Genomic DNA, 13,837 nt, shown 5'->3' with positions numbered 1-13,837 from the left:
GCGTTTGCAGCTTTACTCTGTGCTTATTTGGTGTAGGAAATTGAAAGGTGTTTAAAAATACCATCACTGTTTCAGATGCTCAGGCAGGCTGTTCAAGCCATCTAAGTAACAGACCCCAGGGCACGCGCCTTCAATAGGGAAAAAGGTATCTTAAAGAGAAATTAATTTCTCATCTTGTTCCCTGGCTGGGGCAGCTGGTGTTACTAACACAAGTAGCTTTTTAAGGTCACAAAGGGTGTAGCTGTAAGTGTATAATAATATGATGGCATAAATTTCTAATAATGCTGATGTGCCGTTGCCTCTCTGTAAAGGGAAAAAGGAAAATTTCTTTGCTTATAGTGACTCTGGAGGAAATTATAACTGCATCCTGTGGTTTAGATATATCCAGTAAGATGCCCTGCGAAGGAGAAATCGGATCTCTTGGAGAGAACATCCTTATAGGAACTGAAGGATTTTAGCATCTTGAAAGAGGGGCTTCTCAGGAAGATTCCAGGTTCTGCTTTAGAAGCACAGGTTTATAATATCATTACACTTAAATCACATATTGTGGTTCAGTCCTGATTGTGGCAGTGAAGTGGCGTGAGAGTTCTTCTTCTCTAGGGCGCTACTGATGAGCAGATCCTGAATTTGAAGTAGTTGCCAATTTAGTCATACCACTTAGCTGAAATTTCAGTTGGAATGAAAAAAAATCTCTTTTGAAGGGGAGAAACATGATGTAAGTGAGATTTTAGCCTGCAGAAAAAACCAATATGGTATAGTTCATCCGCGAGAGAGACTTGCAGTAGGTTTCCTAGAGCAAACTGAAATATAGCAGGAGCCAAATGTCAAAGTGCAACAAACAGGAGAGGAAAAAAATAATAAATATCTTCCCCTGATTTCAGTATTACAACACTTTAAAATGTTCTTAATGAAGGAGATGTCGGCAAGTGAAAGGACCCGAGTGTACGGGCGAATGATGCGGGGTAATCAGAAGCAAAGCTGGGAGCAAGGGTGGAAAGACAAACACGATGTTGTTGACGCGCTTCTGCTCGCAAAGCACAGTGCGTGCTCTACGCAGGGATTCCCGTGCTCAAAATGAAGGTCTGCCCTGTGCTCAACTCTGAAAGAGTTTCTTGTCTAGGACTTGGATTTCCTAGTTCCATTTGAATTAGTTGGTAGGAGGGGAAAGGTGTTCTTTGCCTGAAGTTGTAAAGTTGGGCTCGTTTTACACGCTCACTCCAAAAAGACAATGCTGAAAAGTGTAAGGGATTTTTTAAAACGCAAACTTGTGTCTTGATGCATATGACTGTGTCTGCCGGCTCACTTAGGTCGTACTCTACAGCTCACTTCTGAAAAGGAAGACTAACAGTGTTAGCATAAATTACATAGCTTTACATTCTAATTATTAAGTAATTAGAGGAATGTGAAGGCTCTGTACAGCTGTAGCTGTGCCGTGTGGTCACGGGACTGGGAGACACTCAAGCCTAAGGTTTTTTACAGATTAATTTTGTAAACTTTGAGCAAGCCATTAGTCTCCAAGTTCACAAAGCTACTTCCTTCTTAGCTCACCCAGCTATTCCGCTAATTAATAAATGTAAAGTTTATTATGCCCTTAATGCTAATAAATTACGGTATTTCAGATTCCCGTCACAAGAAGACCAGACTGAGCTGTGGTGACAGGCTGAACAGATTTCCTCCGTTTCAGTGCTTAGGAAGTTACCGCATTGGTTTCCTCGGTCTGTGGTGTGGGTAAAAGAGTTCTTCCCCTCCTACGCTCCTCCTTTGTGATCCATTTATGTGATTTGAGCAGACACTTTTGCTTTACTAGTAGCAACACTGTAGTATGACTAAAGAAACGTTCCATGCAGTATTAGGTTTGGGGGTTTGTTGTTTATATATAAACATACTTGATGTGACAACTGCACAGTGCTCATTTTATTTCGAAAGGTCGAAAACAAATAGATTTATTCATTCTACTGATTTTTTTTGTCAGGGTTTTTCCTCAAACTGGTTTAGGAATGTACGAATAAATAGAATGGGAAGTTATCAGTTTCAGGCTTCCAGTATTGGTTATTTACTCATACAATCCTAACGAGGAGCTCCAGTAGTAACAACCCTTCAGCCTGGTTGCTTCCTTTCTAACATAGTCTGTTACATAGTAAGTGATTTGTTCTTTTTTTTTTACACAACAATTTTCGTGAGTACTTAGTATCGAGAAGAGGAAATAAACAAAAAAAAAGAAGTCCAGTGCAGTTTTCAGCAGCATTTCTGAGCTTTATGGGCATTTAGGTAGACACCACTGGAAGCTAGTGTGGAACAGTGGAAATCCTTCTAAGTAGTATTCATTTCAAGCAGGCACTCTCTCTCTAAACTCCTGAAAAAGTCTTGGAACTTTTTTTTTTTGTTTAACTTGGAATCAACTTTTTACCTAAATAAGCTTTCTTTTGCAGCTAGACTTGAAGATGTGGTGAGTTTAAGACAAAGCAGTGTTCCATGTGGTCTGGCAGAATAGTTCAACAGACTTTAGACAATAAATCATAAAGGCAAAGTTTGAAATGCAGAAGAGGAGTTGGACCCCGTATCGCAGGGCATCAGGACACGCACATGATGAATTAAACCCACTTTTGTCGTTTTGATGTGCCCTTCTTATGAAATAGGTTTCAGTCAGCTTCTGCTACCCGTGGATCAATGCGAGAGGGAGCAGCATTTCAGCATTTCAAGCTTAAATTAGATTCGTGGCCTGAGCAGACGGGTCAAGGGTTGAAACATCTCTTCCCTTTTCGATAGCTTGTGTTGCTTCCAGCGACTCTATACCTGTTCTTCTGTTTCAGTACGGAGTATCGGATTCCTTTATTCTCATTTCCGTAGTCTCTTAAAATAGCTGCAGGGTTTTTTTTCTTTTCTTGCATGCTATGTCTGAAGCTTTTTATGAATGTTACCTCAGGTTTGTGTTAGAATGAGAGTGCTGAAAATGGTGCTGTGTGATGTTAGGAAGAGAAGTCCCTCGGAGTGCGGTAACGTGGTATACACAGGCATGCCGATACACTAACTTAGGCAATAATTTTGCTCTCTCCTTGCATCTCTTTTATTTTTTAGCATTGAATATGATTAATGTTCTGTCATTTCCAATGGCATGTAAATTTTCACAATTGATGAATGATTTCTGTTTGTTTACCCCAGCAGTTTTTATAATGGTCCTTGGTTGTTTAGGACGCAATGATAAATCTCACCCACTTGTTTTAATTTTGGATTAAAATTGCCATCTTAGCAAAGCGTGGCTTGTATCTGGGAGTGCGTTACCCATTAGATTTGCATGCGTGAAATTCGATATGCAGCCTCCAGATTGGACTGTGATCGAACACACTTAATACACTTCTAAAAAATTCTGCACATTTTCCCTCAAAATCTGGCCACTAAAAACTGCACAGCTCTGTATAAGATGGTGCTTTCGTGTAAGTATAGCTGCTTTGATGGCTCCTAGGTTTCTAGAATCTATGAAAAATGTGAAAGTATTTTAATGAAAAGGTAATTCTCCTTTTCCACCCTTCCTCCACTCTTTCCACCGCTAACTGGTCTGCTGTCCCAGTATGCTGCTTCTGTGCTACTGGGCTTCTCTTCTAACAGCTGTACCTCCAGTCTGTAGAACTCAAGGTGGCTGGACCTCACTTGAGTTTTGAGGGTGAAGGACTACCAGCAACAAGATGCAGGTTTTTAGTTGATTGGCTTTTTAAACCACCTCTCACATTTCCTGAGATGGAGGAGAGAGGGAAAGAAAGAAAACAGATAACGAGAAAGAAAAGGAGCAGCTGTCCTCGGGTTCGCCTTGTGTCCTTCTTCCTCACCTTGTGAAATCAGTTGTGGCTTCTTTGTATTTTCTCCTACTCAAAAATCTGCTCCTGATAAGCACTTTGCTAATAAATGCAGTAGGGTGAGTAGGAAAGGGACCAGTGAGGACAGTAGCGTGGTCCGCTCACCCAGAGATCCTTGGAGAGCTGAATGTCAGTTGGCGAGACAGGTCTGCACCGGAGTTACAACTCCAGTGGCCATTTTCAGATCATAAAATAACGTCAGTGTTGTATCGCAGTGGGACAGAGAAACTGTGTTCTTCCTTGTTCTGTGTAACCTTGCTACGTGACATACTTGTTTTGTCTTAAGTTCTTTTAAGGGTCCAGAAAGTCAATACGTCCATGGTTAAGTCTGGTGGCTGCCTCTTAACTCAGAATTTCGCTGTAGCACAGTCCTAGTAGAACGTAGATGGGGAGCTTGCAAAAGGGGGTTACACTTCTGGGATAGACAATGTTCTTTGCGTTGTCGATGGATGGTACACATAGCTGGCAAATGCTAACTTTTTAATAGATTCTAGTCTTAGTTTTAAAAACTGAAATAAGAACAACGTTACTGTAGAAAGGAATTTGAAGGAAAATACTAAATGCGCTTTAGAGTTTCAACAACATTCGTATCTGTTTGCGTATACGGAATTGTAATGTAAACCTTTACTTTTATGTTCATTCGTTGTAGATGTTCTCTCCTGTCTCTTTTATTTTATTTCCAAATAATTTGTTTCTGTTTTTCTCTTTCCTTTTCTTGCCTCTGTGTAAAGGAGTCAATCACTGTCAGCATAAAGTAAAGAAAGCTAGACGCTTTCTCCCTTTCGTCTTCTGTTCCCATGAGCCGCCGCCTAAGGGTACTGCACTGCTCTTTGTATAGGCTGCCTAAGTAACCCAAAAAGCTGAATATACTAATGCAGTTACTGTTTTTTTGTACTACTTTAGCCTCAGGTAAACAGAGTTCCAAGAATAATGTCATTAAATTTCTGCTACCCCTTCCCTCCTTTTGAATTGGATTTTCGTGCCATGTCACAAACTTGCTGGTCCCCGTTTTTATGGGGGACTTAGTTTTAAGCATCATATTCTACAACGACAAACGTATTAATAATGTCAGTTGTATAGCTCTGCAGCCCCCGTCTTCCCATGGGGTTTTTTGGTTAATATGTTTTTACTTCATTCTTGGACCCCTGATACAGCATGCTTATGAATGAAATAGAATCGCAACAATAAGCATCAGCTGAGATCACTTGGAATTAAATATTGAATACGGTGATGCTTTTGGCTGCATACTGGTTCAGCAGTTGGTCTGGACCAGTTTGGCTTTGTTAGGGGTAAGAAGAATTGGAGTAATAGTTGCATTACTTTTACAACATTAATGCTTATCTTCCTTTTATTCATAAATAACGTCTAAAGTGCATCAGCTTGTGCTGTGGGTATTGGTGTGCAATAGGGCTGCTGCTGTAAATGCAGAATATGGTGCTCATTTGAACATCTTCCCGGTAGAGCTGCCCCCTTTGCCAGTCGTTCAGATTGCAACTTTGTGTAACTGCCGTATGCTCTGTGTAATTCGTGCTTAGATGGTTCCATTTCTTACTCGTGTCTTAGCGATAGCGCAGGAGTGCTATCGGTTTCCTTTGAAAGGGTCGACACCAACGCTACTTACCCGAAGTCGTAAGTGTATGCGCAAAGTCAAATTGAACTGACTCATCTGGCTGTAGATCTAATTTGTAGTGAAGCATTAAATAAAACCAGAAATTGACATTCCTTAACAATGCCTTAAAAAAACCTAGTTCCACTCCCAGATTTAATTTTTGTGTAATTTTGTGTTCAAAAGTCATTAACTCTGACAAACTTCTTAGAACATATCTTTGTGCCTTGGGTTTTAGGTGAGAAGTCTTAAATTCTGCTACTTTTCTGGTTTCTCTTGAGTCAGGTATATAAGATAACTGCAGTCTGAATACTTTTGGATTACTCATGAATTTAATAGTGTATTTTCCCCTCCCCCTTCTCTGTCCCTTCTCTCTCCCCCTCTGTTTTTCTCTTTCCTTGCATGCCACCTGGATCTGCAGATGAAATTAGTGGGGACGGTAATATGTTTTCTAGTCTGTGTGTTACTAACGTGCAATATGCAACCTTTATATCCGTATGCTGCTTAATGCACATTTCAGTAATAAATTTCCTACCGATTTTAATATTAAAAAGCCGTCTGCTTTGGACATTAGCCAATAAATATTGTACTTTACAAGCTGTGCAACTAACACTTTCCGCTAAACTGGAATTGAAAAAGGAAAAAAAAAACCATTTCAGACGCACAGGGATGTGCTGTTGCATGCGTTTGCAATGAGAGCTCTGGCATGATGCACAGAAGGTTTATAGGTTTGCAAGAGCATCCATTCAGCTTGATTGAAATGGTTATATCACACATTTTTTTTGGTCGGTGGGTGAGATAATGGATGTAACATGTGAGAAATGAGTCTACTAAGCGATGCTGTAAAGGCACGGTAGCATCAAAGTGCTCTGTTATCCACTACTGCTCCTTGCTCTACAAGATGGATTAATGTAGATTGAATACATGAAATGTTCATCAGGTTTTAGCCACTCAAACTTCTAATTTTAAAGACAGATTTTAATGTTCTTCTTCAAAACTTTGAAATTTCTTACAAAATATTAAAATTTTCCAGAATTTTAAAGTCTTTTTCCTAGAACATATTGACTTGCTATCTTCTGCAAACAAGTTGGGCTTTGGTTTTGTTTTTTTTAAAGATGTTTTTAGCAGTTTTTCTAAAGGATTCCATCTGATGTTGGAAAAAATTCAAACTGCTACTACTGGGAGTGTATGTGTCTTTATTCTTACAAATAGGGGGGACTAAAAGGGCATAAAAAGCAGTATGCAAAGGAAGGCGATAAGAAGAAATAGATAATGTCTTGTGACCTTCCTGTCAGTAAAATATAAAGGGGGTGTACAAATTGTCATCTCCTTCCTCTCCTTGAGATATAAATCATGTTAAGGTAATTCTACCTAAATTTTCTCTCTTTTTTTTTAAAGTTACAAACTCAAAGGGCATTTTTTCTGTCATAAATTCAGAAATTTTATGTCAGATACTAACCCTGTATCGCTTTTTATTGGTGCTTATCATCTGTTATAACTTCTGGTCTCTGATAAGTGGAGGGAAAAGTCATGGAAAAGGAAATATCAAAGAAGTGGTTAAAATCATAGATTAGTTTTTATGGATTTAATATACTGGGATTTTTTTCCTACTGTTTAATAAATGCATTCAGATTTAGTAAAGCTCAAATGGACTCGCTCACCTGTACCACCAACGCTGTATCTTTGTCCAAAAGCGACCTATTGGTATTTCCATCGAGAACAATCTCAGGTTGGCCAACAGGTGACAAGGTTCGGTGCTGGTTTTAAAATATGCGAGAGAGCAGCAGTAAACTAATATTTGTAAATATTAGTTTTACTAGACTTAGGAAAGGCCTCCAAGATAGAACGTCTCCTGGCATCGCTGCTTTGTTGTGGGTGTTCAGCTCTTGAGACTGCTGTGTGTAGCACATCCTTCCTCGTAGAGCAGCCTGGAGAGCCTTGCCCAGCGGAGCTTTGCTCTGGACTCCGCATGGGTTCTGGAATATCTTAGCAGACACGGTCATAGTCTCAGCAGACTTGGTTATAGTCTCCTATGGTATGACTCTAATCGTGCGGTAAAGGCTGCATGGGAGGGAGGTCAGTTATCTTTGTTGCAAAACACTTTGAGCACATCACTGATAATGCCTTGATTGAATTTTCCTCTAATTCCCAGAAACAGTGCCAGGCACGTATAGGAATCATTTTCTCAATTCGTATTACATATACTCCTCTCCAGAGTGTTAAATGTGTAACAAAAAATATTTATTTTGTTAATTACATACATTTAATTTATTTGGATTGGCTACTGAAAGACCCTTTTCGTTTCAGGATGGTTTTGGGCAATGTGTCAAAACCATGTGAAGTGCTCTGTGGTGTTCTGATAATGCTTTTATTATGAATGAAGTTCATTAATTTAAAACAGAGAGATGAGCAAGCCAAGCCATTATCACATTTTGTAAGCACATAATCTAGTGTGACAAATGTTTTGGTTTTTTAAAGACCAGTGTGGCACCAATTCTAGCTTCCAGACTTATAAAATTCATCTCAAATATATTTATGATATCTTTGATTCAGCCCATTTTTTTTTACATAGATTAAGAACTTTCTGGTGTCCTCCAATATTAGCTTGTAACAACATTTGATATATATCACACTAAATAAATGTTAAAAACATCTTACCACAATATTACAAGGAAGCAGAGTGATTTATCCCCATCACATTGGTGTTGTGCTAACGGTTTCTTTCAAACAGGAGCTTATTTTTTAGATCAACCCGGGGCTTATTTTCTACAAAAACTTTAGTTTATAGTTTAGGGAGAAAAAAACATACCAAGAAAGGGATCAGTGCCTCTGGAGTACGCTGCCTGTTTGGAAGTGTGCACTGTCTCTATAATTAATCAAACTTTCATGAGGTGACTCAGTTTTGCTGTGTCCTAAATAGAAACGGCCTGGCAAAAATTTAAATGGCATAGAATTTCCTGATTCTGTTTTTACAAGACACGGTGTATTCCTACAGGAGTTTGGAAGAAAAATAGCTTTAATTTTATTTAAGTAGTACAAAGTTAGGATCATAAAACTACGTTTACTCACTGAAGTGTGTTGAACTTCAAAGATTATAGGCAACCTGTAGTTTCCTAATTGTTGAATATGCAGTTTGTATGAAAATTAAGCCTCTTGTTTGTGTATGTCTATAATATTTATGAGCCTTGCTCTGGTTTCAGAGTTGGCTTAAGTTGGTTGACCTGAGGGCTGTCCCAAAAGGGTCATCCCATCCTTCCTTCCCGTCTCACCGTGGCTTTGTCCCATTCTCCATTCAGAACCTCTGCAGGGTGCAGGGAGTATTAGGGATGTATGTATGCTCCAGGGCAGACGGGGAAAAAGGGGGAGTAACTCACGGCTTTCAGAGGCAGCCCAATATGTGGTCACCTGAAACCAACCCTGAAAACCACATACTGGATTTAAAATTACTCAATTTTGAGACTCTCTCTCTGTGCATTTGAAGTTGGCGAGTGGAATTTAAGGGCCTTGAAGTGAAAAATTATCTCACTCTTGTGGACTGGTTTTGTGACCCCCGGAGGAATTTATCTGACCGTTAGGAAATGACCTACGCACGCTGGAAGTTCTTTAGAGCAAGAGAAGGACCTTCTGATGTGACTTGACACCATTTAAACCACTTTGAGAACAGATGACGTTAAAAGTCATAAGTTTTAAACAGAGGAAGAAATAGACTGTTCTTTTTCTGAAAATTTTGCGAATGGGTTGTTTTCAAACACTGTCCATGAGATGTTGATTCTTGACTGCAAAACTGGTGGTGAATTTCCACTAAACAAGGAAAAATGAGACTAATGCGAGAAAAATGGGTGTAAGGCAAGAGTGTGACTTAAACGATCTTTTTGCTGTAGAAGACTCTGGAAAACAACTCACCTTGCCACACCGACAGTAGGTAGATGCTGCCCTGGAACATCTTTACTGGCTGTTCTGCCTGTTTGACATTAAAAACTAGCAAACTATTATTCACACTTTATTGAAAGTAAAACAATTTAAGCCATTAGTAATGTTTTCTCCTTACCGCAGTGGAATTTGCAGTTAAAAAGATTTTCTTTTTGAGTCAACAGTTTAGATGGGTTTCAGTTACAGAACTTTTTTGAATACGAATGAGTCTTCATTTTACTCCTTGATGAATGCTTCTATGTGACGTAGTATAATTGGCGCTGAGGTCATTATCATACCATAAATTATGCATGAGCAAGTTTTTATTCATGCTTCTGTAAATGCGTCCCAGCAATGTCGAGGTTGGGGGTTGCGACATATCAGCCTTGATAAATTGGAGATATTGTTCTGGAGAATTGTTTTCATCTGCTTTTCCCGAAATTCTTCAATTCCTCCCTTTACAGAGACAGATGACTATGCAGAGATTATAGATGAAGAAGACACTTACACAATGCCATCAAGTAAGTACGGTAGTTAACCTGGGAACTTTTCTGTCCTAAAGCTTCTTTGGTTTAGCAGGGCCTGAATCTTGTCTTTCAGCCTTAAGTAATATGTGCGCAAAGAAAATATTCTTTATGATGTTTTGGAAACTGCTAGATTCGGTGTTTTTCAAGTTCAAGTTTTGAAGGAAATAAAACCAAATTCTGGTTTGCTGCTGCCAGTGACTTCACAGTGAAATTCCTTTTATGTCTCAAAATGTGCATTTTTTTGATTGTGATGCTGAACACAACGCTTAAAGAATGGGTAAGATTTCTGTGATAAGAGCAAACCATTCGTAAAGCTCGTGTGTGTCGGTGTCGAACTGTATCTCACTCTCGCTCTAGGACAGACTTGCTGCTCTCAAATTCCTTGGTAGAGGAAAGTCATCTGTACCACATGCAATTTTGTTAAAGATGAAAGACTTCAGGAACAAAAATAAAAATGCAAAGTTCTTCTGAGTCTTCATCTTTGAAGTCAAAAAACCGATGCATGAGCGGCCACAAGGATTTTGTTTTACGGCGTATTTGAATTATAATATAATCTTAATCTGTCAAGGCTAACTAATTTAACATGGAATTCTAGTATTCTGATTTTAAAAGTTGCGTCTGCAAAATTGCAGTTGTGTTTTGGCAGCCAAGGGTTTCTCTAGGAGTAGACAATCGGTCGATAGGCCGACCTGCACAAATGTGGGGTGTCGTTAGTGTAGGAGGGGTGGATGGTGGTAAGCTGGTACCACGTTCTGCTGAAGAACCATCAATCTCCTCAAGGATTTCTGGAGTTTGCCATGTGGCAGGAATGTTTCATGATCACCTCCGTGTTTCCAGCACAGTTTCCGCTACTGTGGAAAATATTTGAAAAGCGAGAATATATGTTTTGAAAAACATATATATTTGAACATAAATATTTGAAAAGCAAGAATATATGTTTTCCAGAAATAAACAGTGTGTTTTGAATGTCTTGCAGTAAGTCACTACATGATTCCACTGAAATAATTGCAGGATCAGAAAGTACTGTGATAAATTATATTTTTTTCTTGACATATTAACTTCGTGTGGGTTTTTTTTTTTTCCTTAATATTTTCATTTAAATTCTCATGAAAGTAATTACTTGTGGGCCCAGCCTTGGATGCTGCTGAACTCTTAAGTATGCCTTCAGTTCCAGGCCCAGGAGATGGGCTGCTGAAGTGAAATTCGTTACGTGCGTTGCCGGGTTGAAGTGAACTCAAGTGTTCAGCTCTCCAAGGACTGAGTCAGTAAAGATCACAAGAACAGACCTGTGACTTCTGCTAATGTAAACTTAAAATTGCATCAGTATATTTCTTCATTTTAAAAAAAAAAAAAAAGTTAAAAAATGTTTGTCCTTGTCTTGATTTTGAGAAACTTTATCTAAGTAAGCGTTTGATTTTTCTCTTAATTGCACTGCAGAAAGCTATGGAATAGATGAAGGTAACAGGAGACCCTTTACCCATCCTTGTATGCTTGCAGTTTGGAATGATGTGGAATTTTTAAGTTTACTATTCACTTTCATTTAATAAACATTCTTTATTTATAGTTAAACCAGTTAGCTTTGGGATTTTAAAGAGGAAAATGCAGTACTTTAAAAAAAAAGAAATTAAAAAGGCATTTATCACTTTCTTATCCAGCTCTAGATGACATTATTTCCGTAGTGTTAATGAACTCAAAATCATCAGTCGTGGTGTCCTAAGCTGGTTGATTATATTTTTTTTCTCTGAATTATACAAGTAGAGGTGAAAACATATACTGCACATGCTTTTCTGCTATTCCTGAAATATTTTTCTGTGTCTGCTAGAAATTAAATTGCAAATGAAGCGATTCAATTGCAATTGATTAAATGTTTTGCTGAAGTACTGAGCCATTTTTATCAGTAATATTCGCAGTCGGTTAAACCACTAAATTAACAAAATTGCGTAAGTCCACAAAACATCTCAATTTTACTTCAGTTACACACTGATAGAGTTGTAGTGCTCTCAAAATTTTGCTCGTTCATTTTGTCTTTATTTGCCATGCTCTTGTTCCTGTATTTTTTTCTTGCAGTTACCTCTTTAAAAATTCTCCGGGCTCATTTGATGGTTCCAAAATCTAAAATACCGCATAGTGGAGTTCTCTTAAACATATATAGGGATGAGCGCGCTGAGGCTGTGTTTAATATAATTGGTATTGCCCTAGGCTATTTGTATTGTCTTTTACTAACTATAATTGAGAAGGATTCAATTATGTCTATTGCGTTGAAATAAATAATGTGTAGTAGTTAATTTAGCAAATTGGATTTCACAATTCCTTTTTCATTGCTTGGAGTCAAACATTTGTTTAAGAGGTTTCCACTGTGTGTACACGGCATTTGTCTAGGTTGGTGTGCAGCAAATGTTAATTGTAGTTATTCATCTGTGAGACATTCGAGTGACTTACTTTGAGTTTTGTATCTTTTGGATTATTTCTTTGCCCTGCATCAGAAATTTGATATTTTAAGTGCGTTATATTCTTATAGCCAGAGATTATGAAATTCAAAGGGAGAGAATTGAACTGGGGCGCTGCATCGGTGAAGGACAGTTTGGAGATGTACACCAAGGAGTTTACATGAGTCCGGTAAGCCTCACTTCTGAAATAAAAATAAACAACAAAAGCTTTCTATTTAAAAAATAAAATAAAAAATAAATGTATTCTTTAGCTGCCTTGGTCCGAGTCTTCCAGAAAAAATAAAAATTGACCTTGTTATTTATTTTTCTGCATAATCAGCATGTAGAGAATATACCCCACGTTTCAGATAAGTAGAAAACTAGCTCCAGAGTAGTTTTGCTGCTCCTATATCCCCCTTTCTTACAGCTCAGGAAAGGAACCAAAAGAGCCAAATAAATGATTCAGGACTGTCCCAAAGCCAGTGGCTGAGTCAGAATTAGAAGTCGTTGCTTTTCACCCCAGCAATACACTTTCTTCTTTATTTTGAGTGTGTCCAAGCATGGTGAGTATGCGTCCCTTTGGCCACGCTCCCCTAGTGAGCAATCAGTGCTTTAGAACCTTTTCCAGAGTTAAAAACATTATTTATTGGTGTTCAGCCTGACTTGGGTTTAGGTTCAGCGTTCAGTGCAGAAGCTGCCAGCTGTGTCAGAATTAGCGAATGTAACTTCTCTGCTGACATAGAGAAGAAATCAGTACCCCACACCTGGGGGACAATAATGTTAAACACATGCATCTGCTTCTCCAGTGCGCATCTCACCAGATCTCTCCCAAAGAAGCTTGTGTTAATAAAATTAATACTTATTCCTGAAAGAAAAGATAGAAAATACTTGGACACTGATCCAGCAAAACCCCAATGCACAAAAGTCTCCTGAGTGAAACCAATGAGGCTGGTGGGACTTGTGTAATTTCGACTGGTCCTTATGTGTTTCTTCTAGACTGCAGCTACAAAAATTAAGATTGCCATTTAAATGGATGAAAAATTAAGTTTGTGGAAAAAAACAAGAGAAAGCTGGAAAACTATTTCATTTCAACCAGTTTTGAGCTTATAATAAACGAATTTTGCAAGTGTAAAATGAAGATTTATTTCTCATTTGGAGAAATTAAGTGTCTGGATTTTCGATAGATGAAGTAATAATTCATGTGGACAACAGTCTAGTTCTGACTTCAGAAACGGTATTTCGCAGAAACAGCTGGTTAGGGCCCTGGTTTCGGTGCATTAAATAAACAAATCTTTAATGCAATATTTAAGTAAATAAATAACGATAAATGCTATCTATTTCAGACAAGTTTGAAGTCTATTCCGATACCTTCATTTACAAAAGCACATCTGATATTCTTTGCATGAAGGGAGATTCTTATTTTTCATTTAATCCTGTCCACGTTAACAGGAGTACTTGAGGAGTAATATTTCACTGAACTTGGGGCACAGTGGATAAATCTAATGCTCTGTAAAACCACTT

General features: G+C 38.3%; 1 protein-coding gene across 11 annotated transcripts in view; it reads left to right on the top strand.

Moving 5' to 3' along the window:
- Window positions 1–13,837, top strand: part of PTK2 (protein tyrosine kinase 2) — a 222,768-nt gene that overhangs the window by 159,931 nt on the left and 49,000 nt on the right. For 5 of the 11 annotated variants that reach the window (XM_063327608.1, XM_063327605.1, XM_063327606.1 and 2 more), the window contains 5 exons: window positions 4,580–4,663; window positions 5,876–5,893; window positions 9,828–9,884; window positions 11,328–11,348; window positions 12,409–12,506. In XM_063327608.1, coding sequence (XP_063183678.1) covers window positions 4,580–4,663; window positions 5,876–5,893; window positions 9,828–9,884; window positions 11,328–11,348; window positions 12,409–12,506 — 278 coding nt within the window. The remainder of the gene's footprint in view (window positions 1–4,579; window positions 4,664–5,875; window positions 5,894–9,827; window positions 9,885–11,327; window positions 11,349–12,408; window positions 12,507–13,837) is intronic. The other 6 variants (XM_063327603.1, XM_063327604.1, XM_063327599.1 and 3 more) reach the window with 5 other exon arrangements.

This window comes from Chroicocephalus ridibundus, chromosome 2, assembly GCF_963924245.1.
Source record: "Chroicocephalus ridibundus chromosome 2, bChrRid1.1, whole genome shotgun sequence".
NCBI classification, from domain to species: domain Eukaryota; kingdom Metazoa; phylum Chordata; class Aves; order Charadriiformes; family Laridae; genus Chroicocephalus; species Chroicocephalus ridibundus.
This window is presented reverse-complemented; position numbering and strand designations above follow the sequence as displayed.